Source organism: Triticum aestivum, chromosome 3A (assembly GCF_018294505.1).
Source record: "Triticum aestivum cultivar Chinese Spring chromosome 3A, IWGSC CS RefSeq v2.1, whole genome shotgun sequence".
Taxonomy (NCBI): domain Eukaryota; kingdom Viridiplantae; phylum Streptophyta; class Magnoliopsida; order Poales; family Poaceae; genus Triticum; species Triticum aestivum.
In genome coordinates this window covers 745,231,768-745,251,988 of record NC_057800.1, presented here as the reverse complement: position 1 = coordinate 745,251,988, position 20,221 = coordinate 745,231,768, and the positions used below count along the sequence as shown (strand labels likewise).

Below are 20,221 nucleotides of genomic sequence, written 5' to 3'. Positions count from 1 at the left end.
CTGAGATTGGTCAGTCAGTTGGACTTGCATATGCAGCTTTGAATTTTTGTACTGAATAATACTCATGCAAATATGGGTGCATATTTAACCTGGGTTTAGATGCCAAAAAAAGTATGGCATGCTCACATGGTTTTCCAGTGTGTTGCCACTCTTGGCAAGTGCACTCATGCAACTCAGTATTTACCACATGCCTCTTGCCACTCTTTGTATCTCTAACTTCAGCACCCCACAAGGAAGATTTCTCAACAGATAGATGTGAAAGATTTCTACTCCTGTTGACCACCTGTTGTACCACTGCTGGAAGCTTGTCCCCTTCCAAAATATTAGCAATTTTTCCTCTCAACTCCCACAAACGCATCATCATGATCCTTATTTGGTCCACCATGTCATGCACAGGCAAGTCTTTCAAATCCTTCACTTTGTTGTTAAAACTTTCTGCCAAGTTGTTATTGATATGATCACATTTTATGGCAGTATTAAAATCTGATCTATACCACAACAGAGAATGGTGGGTGTTCAACCATGAAGCAAATTCATTATCACTACATGATGCCAATATCTTACCAAGGTGATAGGAATGTGTCTGTCTGGTGTAGGATCTTGCTGCTGGCCACATGCGCCCAAATTCATCTCCTTTGAATTTTTTTATCAGATTCATCCACATATGTCCAAAGCACTCCCTCTGCTCAGCATGGGGGAAAACATTTTTTACTGCATTTTCCAACCCTTTACATGCATCTGTGTGGATGGCCAAAGGAGAAACTGGCCCTATGCATCTTTTCAGTTGCATCATGAACCATATCCATGATGCGTCTGTCTCTGATTGAAACATTCCTATTGCAATTGGGAACATCCAGTTGTGTCCATCTAGAGCATTGCATGCAGCCAACTGACCATTCCACTTTCCAGTCAAAAAAGATGAGTCTATGCTCAAATATGGACGACAACCTGCTTTGAATCCATCTATACAAGGCTTCAAACACATAAAAAACTTGCTGAATAAAACCTTGCCATCCTCTGTTACCTCTGTATCTATCTCCACCACACTCCCAGGTGACCTCTTCTCCACCTCTGCTTTAAAACTATACAACATCCTAAATGTATTTGCCCAGTCACCATACAATGATTTCATGGCCCTTTGTTTTGCTTTCCACACTGTGGTATATTGCAGCTGGATGGGGTACAGCTTCTCCAAGTCAACTTTAAGCCTCTTTGCAGTAGTGTTTGGAGTCTTGGCTAAAATAGGAGTAATCTTCTCTGTAACCCAAAGCTGTGATGTCATCTTTGAAACTCTCTGTGAAGTGGTCATACATGTATGCTGGTGTGGTATTTGATTTACCCTTACCGTACTTCCATCAGGTTGTAGTCTGGCAGACAAGTACCATTTGCAAGGATTGCCACCACCATCATAACCTTTGCACCGAGCATAAAATTTCTTTCGATCAGTCCACATAGTCTTGGCATCAAACTCTTTTTTCACTGCATAGGTCCTGAAAGACATCCTAAACTCCTTCATGCTTGGCCACAACTTTCCCACCTCAATAACTGGGTTCTCTTTGTCATACAAACAAACCAGCTCATTATCATCTGCATCATCCACATCATCTGCAGCCTCTCTCATCAGCTGTTCTTCATCCTCATTTGCATTTCTAGGGCCTGTGTTACCTTCAGCAGGCAAAGAACTGTCATCCTTCTCCTTATCTTTGTCATCAACTTGAATGCCAAACATTTCGGCCATATCAATGTCAGATATTGGTGTAATGACCAAATCTGTTTTTTCATTCAACTCTACTACATTCCAGTCAACAACAATCTTCCTAGCACCATGGGTTCCCTCCTCTCCATCTGCATCAATCCCTGTATCTTCAGTTACTACAGTCGGTTCAGTCAACAATGCCAACATCTTCTTTTGTGAAACCCACTCATCATCTTCCATCTGTGCAGCCCTCTTTGATTGCACATAACCAACTCTGGAATGAGTTTGCAGATCAATTAGCTCTGCATAAAATGTTACTTGTTTGCTTGCCCACCCTTCTTGCTGATCAATTTCAGCAACCATGGATTCTCCATCTTCAATTCTCACATATTAACCATTATAGTTATCGAAACGTAGCAGACATACCTCTTGTTCTGGACCCCAAACAATACTCTCCCCAATTCTCTCCACCAAATTGCCCACGGCCTTCTCCTTCATGCTCTCCAATTCCTGGGGATCAACATCTGCAAATTCGACATCCAACCTCACGGTGGTATCTCTATCAATGTCTTGGACACTGCCATCACTGAGCTTGGCTTTACAGGGAAAAAATTCCACTATAATTGCGAATGTGGTGGCAGAACTTGAACCTCCCATGTTTTGTCAATGGCAGGCAGCGGCGGCAGTCACTACCAAATCGAGTTCAGTTCAAAATCGCCAAGAAAAGAGGGTGGCATTACCGATTTGAAGCACTGTCTCCTCGCTCCATCTCATCCAGCCCTCGCTCCATCTCCTATCCAATCGAGATTCTAAAACGCCAAGAAACAGGGGCAGCATGAGGCCACAGATTTATCCAAAATTCAGTGGAATGGGAGTAGTGTTTGGAAAATACTCACTCGCAATAGCCGATGCAGAGATAGGTGCTCCACCACCGGGCCGCGGAGAAGAAACAACCCCCGGATCCAATGGAGCCCGATTCTAAATCGCCAAGAAACAGAGGGCAACATGAGGCCACAGATCCCCCAAAATTCTGGGGAGTGGGACTAGGGTTTCGGGCTCACCTCGCAATAGCTCTGCCGCTGCCGAGAAATGCGCTCCACCACCGCGGAGAAGAAACCGTTGCCGGAGAAGATGCTTACGGCGGCGCCGCTCGCTCAGTCCAGCACGGGCGAGTCGAGCACGGTCACACAGTCCCAGGTCGAGTCGTGGACGGTTGACTCTTGTCTACGTGGCCATAGGTGGACCCTACCAGTCAGAGCACATAAGCACCAGTGTCCTAACCAAACCTCAGCCTAACTAACAGCCAACTAGCCGCGTAAATGGTGTGTCGCATGGGAGCTATTTTTTCCAACGCAGATGTCGCATGAGAGCTATTACAGCCAACAACGTCGCATGAGAGACAGTTCACATCAACGACGTCGCATGGGAGCTATTCGCCCAATAATATTGGTAACGTACTCATGATTTAGTTTTCTGCTCTAAAGATGTTGGACCTACACTTTGTTTTGCTGATTTGGTTCACAAATTTGGCTAACTTCAAGGAGTTTTAAACTACAAATAACCTGACCACTAACCGAAAGGAATGTCTAATGCCTACTGCAGAGCAGTTCATGACATATGATGTAGCAAAGTATGACCCTGCCTAGTGTGCTTCCTCAAGAGCAAACTCTTTTGTGCATATTCCTTTTTGATACCAGTTATAGAGAGTTCTGCTTGTACTGTCTGCAGGGGTTCATCCTGCTATTTCATTGTGCACAGAGCCACAGACACATCATCCACAGCAATGTCATCACCACCGGCTGCGTCGGCCTGATCGATGAGAAAATCCAGCCACCCCTTGCCTCCACCACCACTGCTCGAGATTTTGGAACATCTCCCATGCCGCTTGACTCGAGGTTGGTGTGGAGGATGATCCATAGCTCCCTCGGCCAGCCCTTGCCGAGAGAGGCGCCAGGGAGATCGGTACTGGCGGCGGCTTGGAGATGGTGTTTTCAATCTGGAGCTCGATGCCGGAGACAGCCCACGTACGTGCGCCTATAACGAGACCCGCTGCAGGCGTCAACCGGAGGCCACTCGTCCTTGAGCATACTGCCGCTGAGCTCCCTTGACATCTCCATGCAGCTACCAGCCGACTGCATCCAAGAACCAACAGTATGCCGTTCGTCACACCTCGAGGAACAAGCCACCTAGCAGAGAGGACATGGCCGCTGGGAGGGAGCACCGCGTCCAAGGAGGCAGGCCCGCCGCCACCGCGGCAAGCACCAGCGGCGACGGCGGCGCGGGTGCTCCGGTGGGGAGGGGGGCCTGGCGGCGCCGATTGGATCTCCCGGGTCGCTCCTCCCGAGCGACACGGGAGTCAATTTCCGTCCGCCGATAGATAGAATTGATCGGATCCCTGGTTTCCTTGCTCCTTCGAGCAGATTCTGAGTTCGGCAAACTGGACAAGAACAAATAAGCAGTCGGCCGTGTACTTGGTAGACACTGAGAGTTCCATCTCCAACTCCTCATCCATCCGTAGCTTCTGTTCCCTCAACCTGACCCTAGTTGTTCATATTAATCTGTACAGTGAAGTGAAGCATCTAATAAATCTTCGACGAGCATTGCAGCTGACGGTAGCTTGGATTTGGTCCCTGCTATGCCAATTGTGGGTGATCTATAATATGTTGTACTCCCTCCGTTCCTAAATATTTGTCTTTTTGGACATTTCAAATGACTACTACATACGAATGTATGTAGACATATTTTAGAGTATAGATTCACTCATTTTGCTCTGTATGTAGTCACTTGTTGAAATGCCTAGAAAGACAAGTATTTAGGAACGGAGGGAGTAATTTTATAAATTGTTAGTGGTTTTTATATTGCATAATAATGTTTCTGGTAATCTTGGTAATGTAAGCACGGTAGATTTGGCCACAAACGGGTCTATTTCTGATGCCAAGGAACTATTTGTCACGGGAACTACTAGGGTGGGCTCAAAGACAGGCGTTAACTCAACTCCAGCCCAGCCCAAACGGGAGAGAAGGCCCAACAGCCGCTACATCGGCCCAGCCTGGAGCAAGTGAAGACCGTATATGTAGTGAGTGAGTGGAGTGCTAGGGTATCGCTGGATCACCGAACCTTTCGGCCGCCGTTGGGCGTGTATCTCCCTCCCCATCCCAGGCTCTATTCCTCAATCCCCAATTCTTGCTGCTACATAATTCCTCTCTGTAATCGAGTTGTTGAGGACGAACTGGTAGATCAATTGAGCCAGAGTTATGTATCGTATCACTATTAGAAGTAGATCCATGGGATCCCATATATAATAGTACCAAAAAGCGAAATACTCCCTCGTCCGGAAATACTTGTCCGAGGAATGGATATATCTAGATGTATTTTAGTTCTAGATACATTTATTTGTATCTATTTCTACGACAAGTATTTCCCGACGAAGGGAGTACAATACAAAAACAAGGACTTGAATCCTGAGCAGCTGGTCAAGGACATTACTGAATCAAGTGCGGAGGCCAATGCAAGGGGTCATTAGTTTAATGCTCCATCACATGGCTAATCAACTTGATGACTCCCAGCGCTCCATATTTGTGAGCGGGCTGCTGGATCTCTCTGCTCGCCTTCTCCATAGAACATTAGTGAGCGGGCTGCTGGATCTCTTCATCTTTGCCACTACGTCTCTCTGCTATTGTGTGAGGTGAGTACCTGCTATTTCACCATATTTATGCCCATTTTTCTTGTTGTAGCTACCTTGTTTCTTCCATTGCGAGTTTGATTTTACGACATTTTCTTGCGTCTCATGTGAGACACAGTGGTCTAGTCTAACTTAGATGTTTAGATTCAAAAATCACAATGGAAACAACAACAAAATGAAATGCACAGGTAGCGGAAATGGAATGATAAAACTTAACTTTGTTTGCTTGCTTTATATATGTAACTGCATTGCCTTGTTTGATTTAGTCTTTTAGAGAACATGGTTAGAACTTAGAAGAGAAGTATTTTGGACAGCAATTCGGCTTCACACCTTGAACGTTGCTGGCAATGGACCCAACTCCAAGACAAATGCATGAAAAACATCACAACTTCATGCATCAAATGCAAGAACACATAAATCACATTAAGAAAATCACAAAAACCGCAATCCAAACATGCAAAATGCTCACCCAACTTCAGAAAAGAAGACACCAGATCCACCTTCATGCTGCCGATACTCACATCTACCACATCGGCTGTTCTTGCTCGGGTACCCACCGGCTCCTTGCCCACCGATCCACATCCGCTGGCTATATATGTAGCGCCCCCCACTGCCGCAGCCAAACTCTGCAGTACAAGGTGAAAGTTTATCATCTAGTTTTTCCATCAAAGTAATTGTATTATTGATAGTTCAAACTTGAATCCTGTATTCTGTTTTCCTCTGTCCATGCGGAAGGCGACTCCTTCATATTCCACGTTTGACATTCTAAAGTGCTATAGTAGTTTATCTGTTTTGCAATGACCATGTAGGCGCCTATTGAGTTAAACAGACTCATTCGACCGAGGTCAAGTAGAGTATATACAACAGCCAATCCAAAATGGCATCTCAAAAAAGGAAAAGGAAACCCAAAATAGTTGGTTTGAACATGTTACTGCATGTTACCATTCAGCTACTCAACATGTCATTATCTGCACCTGGTTTCTTTATTCGAAGGGTTGCTGTTCATTAATTGATTGGATCTAGCTAAACCCAACTAGCTAGTTGCAAAATTGATCTTTGAGGGATGAGTTTTTATAATGAATCATACATATACTAGGACATTAAGGGCCAAAGCCCATGTTCCCATCCTAGCTCATTGAAAATGAAAGACAGTCTGATCCAGCAGGTCATCAAGGTTTTCATTCTGGATCTTAACAGCGTGCGGTGACACTCAAGGTTCCATCTTAATTATGGTGAATCGACTGTTACTTGCCAAAAATTGAGTGCTACAACGGTAATGTGTATCAGTAGCTTACTGAATGGGTACACAAAACTTGAACATTACTCTTGTATGTTTTTTTAAGTACTAGACCATGACCGCGTTTCACTGAGTCTGGAACTCTGGATCAGGTCAAGTTTACTGTTTACTAAAGATGCTATCAACGTGCTAATCAACTACTCCATATGTAAACTAATACTACCTCTGTCCTGGTTTATTGGTCCCTTTGTAATTTGTGTTGAATTTTGACCAATATTTAACTGACAAAATGTTAGTGCATGTCAATAAAAATTATATCTTTGGATTCGTATTTGACCATAGTTTTCAATGATATAATTTTTGGTGACGTGCATGAACATTTTGTTAGTTAAAATCATGGTCAAAATTTGACACAAAATACAATGGGGACTAATAAACCAGGACGAAGGTAGTAGTAGTACTAAGATAGTGATCTAAAATGTCTTATATTAGTTTACAGAGTGAGTACTACATAAATCATCTTATAATTACTAAATGATTGAGTAATTAATCTTTTGTCATTAGTTCAGTGGGCGCCCAAATTTTGTCTCAACTCTGCATGCAGAAGTGGACAGGCTGGGGCGTGTACTAATTTTTGTGGATCGATGTACTGGCAGCTCCTCGATCCATGTTGGGTTTTCTTTACTAGTATGAAGCAGGTCAGTTTTTTGGTAGATGAAAAGGGCCAAAGCCCCTCGAAAATTCGCAAGAGCGGACGAGCTCGCATGGTCTCGGAATCGCTAGGCGCTCGTTCCCCTGGGGATATGGGTTGTGTCAGGTATTGTCGGCTGTCTTCTCTTAAAATCTTTTTTCTTGGGCCGTATATGGGTTGGCTGGACCCGCGTACGTAGCTGACGGCCGTTTTCTGGACGCGGTGACGACGCCCGGTACGTAACGGCCGATTTGTGTGCGTCGGCACACCATGATCACTCATTTTATTTGCCGTGGGACGTACACACCGTAACGGCAGCCGTACACACATGCCTCGTTCCAGGAGTGCTGCTTGCTAGCCGTGTCAACAGTTGTGGCTAAGGTACTTGTCACTCATTTTATAAGCTGTTTGCTGATTGACATTACGTCTGAGGCAACGGATTCATTGTCTATGTTCTTTGTAATACAATCTTTGTAAAAAGAAAACACGCAACAGCGGCTAGCACAGTACCATTCTGGAGATGTTCGCACAGCACCTTGTGACGGCAGGCTTGCAATATGTGCAGCGGCTAATGCAGCAACAATAGGAAGTGATCTGAGAAAATATAGGAACATGCCTCGTTAACAATCATAATTTTTCACAATACTTGTAGCTTATTTTGCTGGTGACACAGGGTTACGTTAAATGCACACAGGTTTAGGAAAATCCTACTATCCTACTAGCTCACAAGACAAAATCAAATTGTACAAATTAAACGCAAAACTAGAAACAAAGCTAACTACACAACTGTCACCTCCAGCCGGATTGGGGTTTCAGCAGGAGGCACGGCATGAAGCACCATACTTGGGTTTCTGCACATGTTTCGCCGGTGACCACCTACGGCACAGTGGGTGCATTTCAGCTACCTCCTCGGTTTCTTCAGCATGTCACCTCTGTCTGGTGTGTCTCCGTGACTCCCATAAAATCCATGACTTGCGCCTGAGTAGCATCATTAATCGATATGTCACATGTTGGTCCATTAAACACTCTCGCTATAGGCATGAAGCATTTGAACAAATTTTATGTGCCTTCAGTGAATGACTGCACAACATTCTCGTGTGCTCGAAGTTGCCGCACTCGCATAGAAACTGATCACCCCCTCCATCAACTGTGACCTCATACACCACCTTGCACCGTTTGTCATGCCTCTCCGGACTGTGCCGCCGCACTAGGTACTTCATGCCTTGCTCAACAGGTTCGACCCTGTACTGCCCTGCTTCCTACAGTATCTGGCCAAACTTCTCGAACATGGGCCCTAGTGTACACCTCACTCGCATGCTGCTCCGATGGCGTGTTAGCTTTCATGACCAGTGCTGCCTGCAAATTCATGACATGGGCTCCACAAGTTAGAACCCCCGCCCGTATGATTGAACAACATAATTTATGTAGGTCCAAACCAAAAAAACAGAAACTACACTCACCCTACAGGAAAAACAAAGTACACGATGAACACCATTTCTGAAACTGGCTACACGTTTAAGGCAAAGTCCATCTTTGTTACGATGTTCCACCAGATGGAGGACAACCGTAGGCCTTGTTTGGTTATAGGGGGACCGGCCAATCCCCTAGTGGAACTAATCCACCCAGTGATTGGGTTGATCCCGTCTTGTCAATCAATCTTTGTGGAGGTTGATTCCCTAGCAACCTTGTAATCCCTGCTATTGATTAACTATTTGGTTAGTCCCAGCTGCATTGTACCCATTCAAACTTATCATATCCGAAACCGCTCATCGGACATTTTGCAAGTGTAGCAGTATTAAGCACACAATCTGATGTATAAAATTTCGTAAATATAGCACAACAACATTAAGACATTTCACAAATATAGGTAGTAATAAGCTAAAAAGCATGGACACGGGGACGGAAAGACGGGGATACGCATACGGGGACACAGGATACGACATGTTCCAGAAACAGCCATGCAGAAATATGGCGAGTATATATGAAATAAAATAAAAATATGCCATGTAAATATAGAGTTAAGATAGAAAATTAATGAGAAAGAGATCAAAATAGATAATACCTCCCCGTTTGGTGTCTCTTTTATCAAGTGCTTGATTGATCCTCGTCCCCCAATGCCATGCTACCTAACGGCAAGCAGTACAAGGAGCAAGCATTCATCAATCATCATTCATATTCGACAGCAGCTGCCATGCTGTACAAAAGCTACTTCAATTCTAAGTCTATCAATTATCAAATACTCCCTCCGTTCCAAAATAGATGACCCAACTTTATACTAAAGTTAATACAAAGTTGAGTCATCTATTTTGGAACAGAGGGAGTAATGGACTGCTGATAAAACTAAGGCCAATTAACTACATTTGAAGTGGATGGAAGCTGATTAAATGTTTAAAACCAAGAAACTACACAAGTGTTCTATAGATGCTAAATATGGTACTGATGCAAGGTCACTCAATAAACCAAAGTCAGTAATAGTACTGTACTAAGTACGGTATTAAGTTGTAACATATGGAATTAAGTAATTCACATGTGAATGTCAGTCTCGATCTGTAAATAGTCTAGTCTAAAAGTAAGTCCTTCAGGCAAGAACACGACTAATACTCCAGATCCTTATTCAAGTACAATAGAGCACCTCGTCCTACATGGCTATCTCACGATTTCAACACACCACCCAATTCTTTTCATTTTACGAGTGATCATCGACACCAATAGAAACAATTTTTGGTGGCACCGAAAAGCTATATCCAAGAGAACGTTTTATGGTGGCAATCCGAGTGTATAAATTATATTGTACACCTTGCTGAAGCAAATATTATTTTCACGGAGCTACTTAACAAGGTCATGTGTATATATATCTGTATGTCTACGAGTATAGTTTCTAGCCAGACTTATCTGTAAGAGAGTGATTATGGGATGTCATTGTTACCAGCTGTTGTCTTTTGACCGGAGCAACCATATCATCGCTGGGCACCTACACCGGCAAGACCGTGTATTACTTCTTTTTGGGACCCCCTGCAAAATGTTTGTAACAAATAACAATGTGTCAGATTTTTTTTTCTTGGCACAAGCATAAGTCTGAATAGAAAGTTTTGTTATGCCAACGGTGAATAGAAAGTAATACTAACCGAGCAGTCGCAGACTATCTCCTGCATACATTTTGTTCTCTCAACGTTTAGTCTCCTTTTTCCATACCTAATTCCAAACCTAATTTCCCAGGAATACAGATTGTAAATAATCATATGCTTCTCCAAGTGAATCAAAGTTGTTTCCGACTACAGGAACTACAACAGTGTCAGTCTTCTTCTCTGCATAACCCCTCGGCTCGCCTAGCCAAGTCCGTCACCGCCGTTCAACACCATAGCCACCACCCACTAACCTCAGCCCCGCCTCCACGCCCGTGAGAAGAGCTGCCGTCTGCAGCTGCCGCCCGACGACCTCGGGGTCACCAGGCCACGGCACTCTCAGCCCGCGCCGTAGGGAGCCGATGTGCAGAACTGCAGATACACCGCCACCGAACGCACCTCCGCCCGACAGCCACGCCCGCTCCCTGGACCAGGAAGCCCGATGCGCCCTAGCCATCCATGCCGCCGCCGGCAGGCCACCTCAGCTGCGCCGCGAACACTTCAGCCTCGAGTAGCACCCGAGGCACCCAGGGACGAGACGAACCGGATCTAGGCAGAGTCCCAGCCGGCCGCCGCTGCCATACCCCGGAGCCGACCGGGACGCCCCGCAACAGCGCCGCACCGCCTAACCCCGCCGCCAGAGGCCGAAACCGCGCCCGCGCCCCCGCCACAGAAGCCCCCCCTCCCCCCGCAGCCCATGAATCCAGAAGGGAGAGGAGGAGAATCCCTGCCGCCGCCCGCGCCCACCGACGGCGGCGTGGGGAAGAAGGGAAGGAGGACGCCCGGAGGGTGGCGGCGCTAGGGTTCTCCCATGGTGCTCGCGGGGAGCGTCGCGGGAGCGCTAAGAGATTTTTTTTTCATTTTTAAGAAAGCTTTGAAACGTCACCTATTCATAAGCCTGTACCGTCGGAACATGTGAGCTGCTTCCGTGACGGGATCGTCATATCAAACGGTGGGTTCATCGTATAATCCTGTTCCACGCTACGCACCCTCCTCCTGGCCTCTACTTTCGCATTCAATGCACGTCCCGACGCGTCCTTGTTCGATTGGCACAGGTAGCGGGAGCAGGCGAGCTCGTCCGCTCCATCGCCGTTCTCCAAAGCCCCTTCTCTTTGAAAACCAAACACAGTCTGATCAGGCCAAGTTTTTTTATTGGATCAGTTGTGGATCTCGATAGCTGTCAAAGGCGTGCCGTGGCGTTAAAGGTGCCATCAGAGGGCCAATATCAAATGATCTATATGCACGAATGTCTAGACAAATTAAGCTAGTAATACCAAAGGGTTGCGTAGACTTTATAAATGCAGCTAGCTTTCGCCCCAGTAATGTGTTTAGGCAAGATTGTGCTAGAGGGAAATGTATCTGGAAATGGCGGGCGTAGCTAATTAATAGCATCAGTTAATATTCTTCGTCTCTAGTTAGCAGTCGACCCCATCATCCTTCAATTCTGATTGTGGAGACACTAGCCAAACAAAATGGGCTATATTTCTGATCAAAAGGCAACATCTTAATCTTGTAGCTCATCCTTCCGACACCGATCTAAGAATACTAATATTCATTACAGGTCAGGTCAAGTTTTATATTGATTAGAAGTTCCCCATTACATGCCTAATGAAATGATACATGCACAAATTAACTCAAACTGAATTGGTACGTTGACTTCCCACTCCTTAAGTTGTTGCCATCGGCTCGCATGGAACTCTAGTGTGCCTGCTAGCTGTTCTCTTCATTGTGCGACTACGTTCGTTCTCTCTGCGGTTGTCTGAGCGAGGTGTGTACTTCTACATCGACGAGATTAATCATGCCTAAGGATGTTTTTTCTGTTTCGTTTTGACTGTAATTGGCTTGTTTCTTCCGTTGCTGGCTAGTTTGTTGTTTAGGGAATCTTCTTCCGTTGTTAGTTTGATTTTTATGGAATTTTCTTGCGCCCCCCTTGACTTGAGCCCCACAAACGCCATTGACAGTTTGTCACGACCTCGCATGGAACTGCCGCCACCTCCACCCTCTCCCTACCCATTTGCTGAGGCCGCCTGCTACTCATCCTGTCATGGGCGTTGGCTTCTCTTCTTCCCCATCGCCAATGCAAGCTATTCTTCCTCCATTTACAGTCAATAAAGCTAGTAGTTCATTGGTTGTTTTTCACTATATATTATAAACATATATATCCCCATTTCTCTTCTCCATTGGAGTACCCCATTCACTTTTCTTTGTAGCCAAGTGCGTTACTTACTATTCCATCGAGTTAATTTATTCTTAAATTTTCTATAACTACCCCGTTTTCTGTAGCTACCATTTTGAATAATTTTAAGGAATCTTATTGCAAGTAGAATTAATGTTGGCATGGTTTACGGATTTCCTCATCAAAACTAGCGGCTAATCATTTACCATCATTGTATTTGTTCCCATTTTTCTCCTGCTGCAGTTAAATCGGAATATAGATGGCAGATAATATATCAACAACTAGTTCACTGGAAGGACGACATGAAGAGCTACGGATGGACCAATGCCTCCTGGAAGCAGCCACATCCGGTGATTCCGCATCAATGAAGGCCATGGCATCGCAGGATCGAAGCATGCTTCTTAGCACAACTCCAGCTGGGAACACCTGTCTTCACATATCGTCCATCCATGGCCATGAGGCATTTTGCACGGATGTGGTGGCCCTGGAGGCGTCTCTTCTCACTACAGTAAACTTGGATCGAGAGACGCCACTTCTCACGGCGGTGAAAAGTGGATTTGTCATCTTGGCTTCCGTTCTACTCCGATTGTACCGTGAATGGCGATTGAGCAAGGCAATCTTGGAAAAAGACATTGATGGCTGCAATGCACTGCACCATGCCATTCGGAGTGGCCACAGGAAGCTTGCGCTGGAGCTGATAGAAGCAGAGCCGGCTCTGTCGACACATGTGAATAGAATGAACGAGTCACCCATGTATATCGCAGCGATGAGGAATTTTACTGATATTTCAGAGAATTTACTTGAAATTCCTGATTCTGCTCATATGGGACCATGGGGCCAGAACACTCTGCAGGCTGCCGTGAAAAATGGAAACGCAGGTGAGAACCAGTGTGTGCATGTATACATTTCCCGAGTTTGGGACTGTAGCAATTGTCCATTGATGCCCTACAACCGCTGTGTGGGTGCATGTGGTTTCGTAGCATGGTTGCCTGCTGATCTCTATAGTACAACGAGATGCCGAATTATTGTTTACTCTTGGTATTCTGTTGCTCTATTAGTTTACAACCGGGAAAAAGAATTTGAATATACGGTATTATCTAGCGCACGATACATTGATGTTCTGGAACTATTCTAATATACCGTTACTAGTCCTCACAAGGACTATCATCATCCCTTTGCTAATTAACCGTTGTTCATGTACTGATTTGTTTTCAGGTTTGGCTAAGAGAATTATGGAAACACGTCCTGGGCTGGCCAAAGAAGCCGATAACAATGGGTGTACTCCACTAAGTTCAGCTGTATACCGTGGCCTGGTTGACATGGCACGAGTATTGCTGGAACATGATTGCTCTTTAGGGTATGAGGTGCCAAGTAATGGTAATCCTTTCCTTAGTTGTGCTGCATATGAAGGTCACCTCGATGTTGCTCAAGAGCTTCTTAAACACTGTCCTGATACTCCTTACCGTTCAACACAAGATGCCTGTTGGACATCCCTCCATGTAGCTGTATACGAGGATCAAGTGGAGTTCACAGAATTCATTTTGAGGACCCCACAACTTCGGAAACTCATTAACATGCGAGACTCCAACGGTAAAACTGCTCTACATTTGGCAGTAGAGAAGTGCAATCCTAAAATGGTTGCTGCTTTGCTGTCTCACGATGATATAGACACAACTGTGCTTGATAACAAAGGTGTTACACCAGCTTGGGTATTAGCTCACGTCATTGATCATGCCAAGACTTTAAACTGGGTATGTATATTATCAATACACACGCACGATTACAAATAAGAAAAAAGAAACTACTTTACTGTATTGTTCTGAAAGCAACTCACCATAGAACCATCAATGCCGCAACATACAAATGATTTTCTAGTCCACTATTTGGCTCCGTTCTAAGTCTAATAGTGATATAGAAAACTTTATATTAAAAATTGAAATTTTGTTTATAAATTTATATACTCCCTCCGTTCTTTAATTTACCATAATGTAGTGCGTATAGATTTTATTAAAAGTCCAACTTTAAAAACTTTGACCAAGTTTTACAGATAACTATTTATATCTACATACAAAATATATAAAATATATAAAGTATGAAAGTTCATTTTATAATGAATCTAATGATATAGTAGTAGCATTCTAGATTTAAATGTTTTTCTTGATAAATTTGGTCAAAGTTTGTGATGCTTGACTTTTCAAAAAATCTATATGTACTACATTATGGAACAAAGGGAGTAACATATTTGTACCTCCCTATTTCCAACATTGTCGACCACTTTGCTTATCAGTTTAAATATATGCTCAAATTTAATTTTGTTCACTTTTTCTCAATACTATAGATCCATGTAATAGAATTGCTAAGCTCTGTTATTACACTATGATCTCCATCTGCGCCTTCTTTGAATATATGCAGAATGAAGTGAGCATGCTTATGGTGAGAGCTGATCCCCGAGATGCCAACACTCTTTATAATCTTCACACCCATACCAAACACAAAGCGACCTTGCAATCAAGGAAGGAAGCGAAGTCACTAACTCAAACATACACAAGTAACACTTCGCTAGTGGCGATCCTCATCACGACAGTCACCTTTGCCGCTGCCTTCACCCTGCCTGGAGGATACAGCAATGACGCCGGAAGCGAGGGACTTCCCATCATGTCTAGGAAGTTTGCATTTCAGGCATTCTTGATTTCTGACGTCTTAGCAATGTGCTCCTCGTTTGCTGTCGCCTTCATATGCATCATAGCAAGGTGGGGAGATTATGAGTTCCTGATTTATTACATATCCGCCACTAAGAAGCTCATGTGGTTTGCATACGTGGCAACAACTACGGCTTTTTCAACTGGTTTGTACACGGTGCTGGCTCCACATCTCCATTGGTTGGCTATTGCAATTTGTCTTGTGGTAGCTTTGTTACCCATTCTCACGAAACTGTTGGGCGAATGGCCAGTTTGGAAGCTCAGATTACGGTTGGGTAAAGCTTTCAACTCAGACCTCCTTGACATGGTGTGACCTCAACAATTCAACTTATGGTTATGCTTTCTGATAATACTTTGCAATATGTAATCAACATTGTTTGACAGGCTGCTTGTTTTGTTAACTCATTGGCACAAAATATTACTACAATTCTTCTATTTGTTTCAAACTTAGGAGACAATTCTTCTATTTGTTTCAAACTTAGGAGAAACTCTTCTTGTGTTCCACTCAAATCTGATGCATTGAGTCCAGCTCTATAGAGATGATTCATGGCATCTGCAGCGGCAATGGCCTTTTTTGCCATAGGCATGGTGCATTGCAGCATCACATCAAGCCATCCGCAGGGACAAGAAAACGGTATTTCTCACCAACATTTCTTTGAAAAACGGCAAGGTTTAGCCATTGGGAAACTAAGGATGACTCACAGGTCAGAGAAACCGACCCAATAGACTGAACGACAAACAACATTGAAGAACCGACCACCTAATTGACAGAGAAACCAACACCACAGGAGCGGAAGAGGACACAATAGGGACATGGTAAACTGAGCTGGTATGAGGTAGACAACGACCTCAAGCACTATCTACCACCTTCTTCTTCCTTACCCGCCACCCGTGTATGAGTGCTTAACACTAAAACCCATGCTGGGCTGGTCAGAGATGACATCTGGATACTAAGAGCAACTCCAACACGGCGACCCATTTCGTCCGCCGCCGTCCGTTTGGGTTGCCGTGGACAAAAGTGTTGGCCCAACGTGTCTGTTTCGCGTTCGTGCGGACCCATTTCCTACCCAAATTTAGGCATGAAATGCTTCGGCGGGGACGCAAAATGAACACGCCACGCGTCCTATCGGTGTTCCGCCACGTCCCCACATGGCGGCCGGTCAAATACCTCCTACGTCTTTATTAATGATGACCGCAGACCATGGGCCCACACGTCAGCGACGATGGGCGACCTTTTTTAATCTGAGCATGTGTGTGTGTGTGTGTGGGGGGGGGGGGGGTGGCGTCCTCATTCTCTTCCAGCCTCCCGTCTCCATCTAGCCACCCTTCTACTCCCCCTTCGGCGACAACCCTAGCCACCATTCCACGCGCCACCATGGGCTTCTTCGCCAGCAAGAAGAAGAGCTAGGCCCCCGCTGGCCCTTCGCGCGCGCTCCCCCGCTTCTTTCGACGCCCGCCTGCCCGACGAGGCAGCGGATAAGCGTCCCAGTGCACCAGGCGAGGTGGCATTGAGAGCACCGCATTCCCATCCCGTACCCCGACATCAGCATGCCACATGACTGGCATTTGGATGCGTGGAGGGCGGCGGTGCCGCGGAGGGCGCGGGCACACGCGATGGAGGTGCGGTGCCGGTAGTAGCAGGTGATGCCGGCAATGCCTCAACCTCGTCACACAGCAGACTCTCCTGATTGGGAGGTCTATTTCGCCCTAGAGCATGACGAGCAGCGCCAGCTCGGCATCCAACACGTGTGGGCTGGCACCTCGCCGCCCCTCGTGGTGTGCGATGAGGACCAGGAGGAGGAGGCCGCCTACTAGTCGCCGTTGGCGGCTGCCTCCATGAAAGCGAGGAGGAAGAGCGGCACATGGCAGCGGAGGAGGAGGACATGAAAGCGAGGAGGAAGAGCGGCATAAATAAAACTAAATAAAAGATAAAATATTTTTGGGTTTTTTGGTTTATAGATCTGAAAATAAAAGATTGCAAGAATAGTAAATCGGAAACTAATATGATGGAAAATAGACACGGGGGCCATAGGTTTCACTAGAGGCTGCTCTCCTGAAGGCAAATAATACGATGGGTGAACAAATTACTGTCGAGCAACTAATAGAAAAGCGTAAAGTTATGAATGTCGGTGTCAAAACCGGCGGATCTCGGGTAGGGGGTCCTGAACTGTGCGTCTAAGGCGGATGGTAACAGGAGGCGAGGGACACGATGTTTACCCAGGTTCGGGCCCTCTTGATGGAGGTAATACCCTATGTCCTGCTTGATTGATCTTGATGATATGAGTATTACAAGAGTTGATCTACCACGAGATCGTAGAGGCTAAACCATAGAAGCTAGCCTATGGTATGATTGTCTGTTCTCCTACGGACTAAACTCTCCGGTTTATATAGACACCGGAGGGGGCTAGGGTTACACATAGTCGGTTACAAGGGAGGGGATCTACATATCCGTATTGCCAAGCTTGCCTTCCATGCCAAGGAGAGTCCCATCTGGACACGGGACGAAGTCTTCAATCTTGTATCTTCATAGTCCAACAGTCCGGCCAAAGGATATGCTGTCCGGAGACCCATAATCCATGACTCCCTCAGTAGCCCCTGAACCAGGCTTCAATGACGATGAGTCCGGTGCGCAGATTTGTCTTCGGCATTGCAAGACGGGTTCTTCTTCCGAATACTCCATAGAAGATTTTGAACACAAGAATAGTGTCCGGCTCTGCAAAATAAGTTCCACATACCACCGTAGAGAGAATAATATTTCCACAAATCTAATCCGCTGACACGTTTAGCAACATGACATCATGCCATGGCCCGGTCTTTATTCGAACCGTTTTTCTCAACCAGCACTGCACATATCGTGAGGCGGTTTTCTTGACACGTCTTGTCAAGGCAGAGATCGTGTCCCCCTTATTACGGAATTCTCATCAATACGGACGTGGGTACCCCAATCGTTCCCGTTGGTATGACTCCTCGATTTAGGCAAGTCCCAAACGGCCACGAGGAGGACGCTTGATATTCACCCTCTTTATAAAGAGGCCAAGGCCTGTTCTTTTTTCCCTCTTGTACTCAATCGAATCCTTCCCCGCCTCGAGTTCCAACACCCAAGGCTCAGGTCAGGCGCTTTGGACCTTCAACCATGTCCGGATCCAACCTTCAAGGTCGGTGGATGCCTTCCCATGTCACAGAGGAAGACATCAAGAAGCTAAGAGAGGCCAGGTATTTGACCCTCGAAATCTTGGACAGGCTGCCTGCTCGAGGGTAGGTCATCCCCACTTCCGAACCTGGCGAGAGCGTTGTATTCATCTCTCACTTCCTCCGAGGGCTAGGCCTCGCTCTGGATCCCTTTGTTAGGGGGCTCATGTTCTATTATGGGCTGGATTTCCATGACCTGGCCCCGGATTCCCTCCTTCACATCTCGTCGTTCATCGTCGTGTGCGAGGCCTTCCTCCGCATTACCCCACACTTCGGCCTGTGGCTCAAGACTTTCAATGTGAAGCCAAAGATGATCGAGGGGCGACACGCCGAGTGCGGAGGTGCCGTAATAAGCAAAAGTGCTGATGTTCCGTGGCCAGAGGGTTCCTTTCCCAGAGGTGTCTGGTTTATAGCAACGGGAGTGGTTTTATAGCACAGCTCCCCGAAGTACCAAGTGGGTAGCCGCCCCTGCCTTTCGCTCGGGTCCCCCACTACAACTGACGTCATGGATCAACAAGGGGCTGAATTGGGGGCCAGTGAATGATGTGTCGATATTGCAGAGTCGCATCCGAGATCTCCTTGAGAGAGATGTTAGCCTGGTCACAATAATGCAAGTCATGCTAGTTCATCGAGTCCCGCCTTGCAAACGTCAGCCCCTCCGAATGTGGGAATTCAACCCAGAAGGACCGCGAACTATTCAGCACTTCATCGGCATTACGCTCGAAGAGATGTACAAATTGTTCTTTGGACCACAAATAAAGTGTCCGGACACCACCGAGGATGCGGGTCTGAGCTGTAATCGCCCAGATACCCAAGTAAGTAATCCCGTGGCCGAACACACTGTCTTTTTATTTATCATAACATCATTATGAAAAGTCGCTCCTTGACCAGGACTGGGTAACAAAGGCGAAGATGATCAGGTGTTCGGCCCCCCTTCCCGAAGGCTCATCAAATCCAGTGCTAGCCAGAATGCTCGAGCCGGCGCCTTATCAGGCGCCCTCAGGGGAAGATAAAGGGGGGAATAAAGAGGCTGAAAGCAGGCCTCACTCATTATTCATCCAATCCGAGGGAATTAGCGCCTCCATGAAGGAGGATAACCAGGGAGAAGAATCTGAAATTCCCTCTCCCCAAGGAAGGAAGAGGACCACCTCTGAAGACCCGGAAACAAAGGTTTCCAAACGGGGGAAGAAATCTTCGCCAGAGGGTCCTACCACGGAGGGTACTTTTGCCGCATAGTGCCCGCAAGGGGATCAACCCTCTACCGAGCTGTAAGTAACCAAAAAGTACTTCATAGCAAAAATATCCTACATTACTTCTGAAGACAATAACTGAAGCATATATCTTTGTAGTTCGGATCATAGCCCTTCTCGACAGAGTTCGTTTTCGGGGGATCTTCTTTTGGAGATGATGGAGAGCGAAACACCTCCCCATGCCACCCCGCCTCATGAGGCGGGCGACCCTGAAGTGTCGTCGCGGAAGGTTTCTCCTGATCCGCCAAGGCCAGAGGGTAATCCTTCGGCCACCCAAAGTCCTCAGTATTCGGCTCCTAAAGAGGGCAACAGAAAGAGTCCGGAATGTCCGGTGTGCGATTGGACGCACTGAAGGATCTTCTGGAGCAGGCGGCCATCTCAGAAGTGCATCGTACGCTAATGGATACGGTGATTGAGAGGATTTCATCCGCCGAAAGCGGGTTGCACGAAGCTTTTATGAGTCTGGTGAAAGGCTTTGA

General features: G+C 46.1%; 2 protein-coding genes across 4 annotated transcripts; one reads left to right on the top strand and one right to left on the bottom strand.

Moving 5' to 3' along the window:
- Positions 1 to 5,291: 5,291 nt before the first annotated feature.
- Positions 5,292 to 15,616, top strand: LOC123063695 (ankyrin repeat-containing protein NPR4). 2 transcript variants are annotated; one of them, XM_044487593.1, is made up of 4 exons: positions 5,292 to 5,381; positions 12,848 to 13,482; positions 13,820 to 14,355; positions 15,017 to 15,616. In XM_044487593.1, the coding sequence occupies exons 2-4, from the start codon at positions 12,864 to 12,866 to the stop codon at positions 15,614 to 15,616; spliced, it is 1,755 nt and encodes a 584-aa protein (XP_044343528.1). In that variant the 5' UTR covers positions 5,292 to 5,381; positions 12,848 to 12,863. The 2 variants fall into 2 exon arrangements, with proteins under 2 accessions (XP_044343528.1, XP_044343526.1); XM_044487591.1 differs by lacking the exon at positions 5,292 to 5,381 and having other exon boundaries at positions 11,685 to 13,482.
- On the bottom strand, positions 9,368 to 10,993 carry LOC123063696 (uncharacterized). 2 transcript variants are annotated; one of them, XM_044487595.1, is made up of 4 exons: positions 10,683 to 10,956; positions 10,432 to 10,510; positions 10,233 to 10,318; positions 9,368 to 9,432 (listed from the first exon to the last, which is right to left on the bottom strand). In XM_044487595.1, the coding sequence occupies exons 1-4, from the start codon at positions 10,883 to 10,885 to the stop codon at positions 9,429 to 9,431; spliced, it is 372 nt and encodes a 123-aa protein (XP_044343530.1). In that variant the 5' UTR covers positions 10,886 to 10,956; the 3' UTR covers positions 9,368 to 9,428. The 2 variants fall into 2 exon arrangements, with proteins under 2 accessions (XP_044343530.1, XP_044343529.1); XM_044487594.1 differs by having other exon boundaries at positions 9,371 to 9,500; positions 10,683 to 10,993.
- Positions 15,617 to 20,221: the final 4,605 nt, after the last annotated feature.

Coding starts and splice junctions, on each gene's coding strand:
- LOC123063696 (XM_044487594.1), bottom strand. CDS start 10,885: ATGGCTAGGGCGCATCGGGCTTCCTGGTCCAGGGAGCGGGCGTGGCTG. Junction 10,511..10,682: donor GGCGTGGAGGCGGGGCTGAG/GTTAGTGGGTGG, acceptor CTGGGAAATTAG/GTTTGGAATTAGGTATGGAA. Junction 10,319..10,431: donor AGATAGTCTGCGACTGCTCG/GTTAGTATTACT, acceptor AACATTTTGCAG/GGGGTCCCAAAAAGAAGTAA.
- LOC123063695 (XM_044487593.1), top strand. CDS start 12,864: ATGGCAGATAATATATCAACAACTAGTTCACTGGAAGGACGACATGAA. Junction 13,483..13,819: donor CGTGAAAAATGGAAACGCAG/GTGAGAACCAGT, acceptor ATTTGTTTTCAG/GTTTGGCTAAGAGAATTATG. Junction 14,356..15,016: donor ATGCCAAGACTTTAAACTGG/GTATGTATATTA, acceptor GAATATATGCAG/AATGAAGTGAGCATGCTTAT.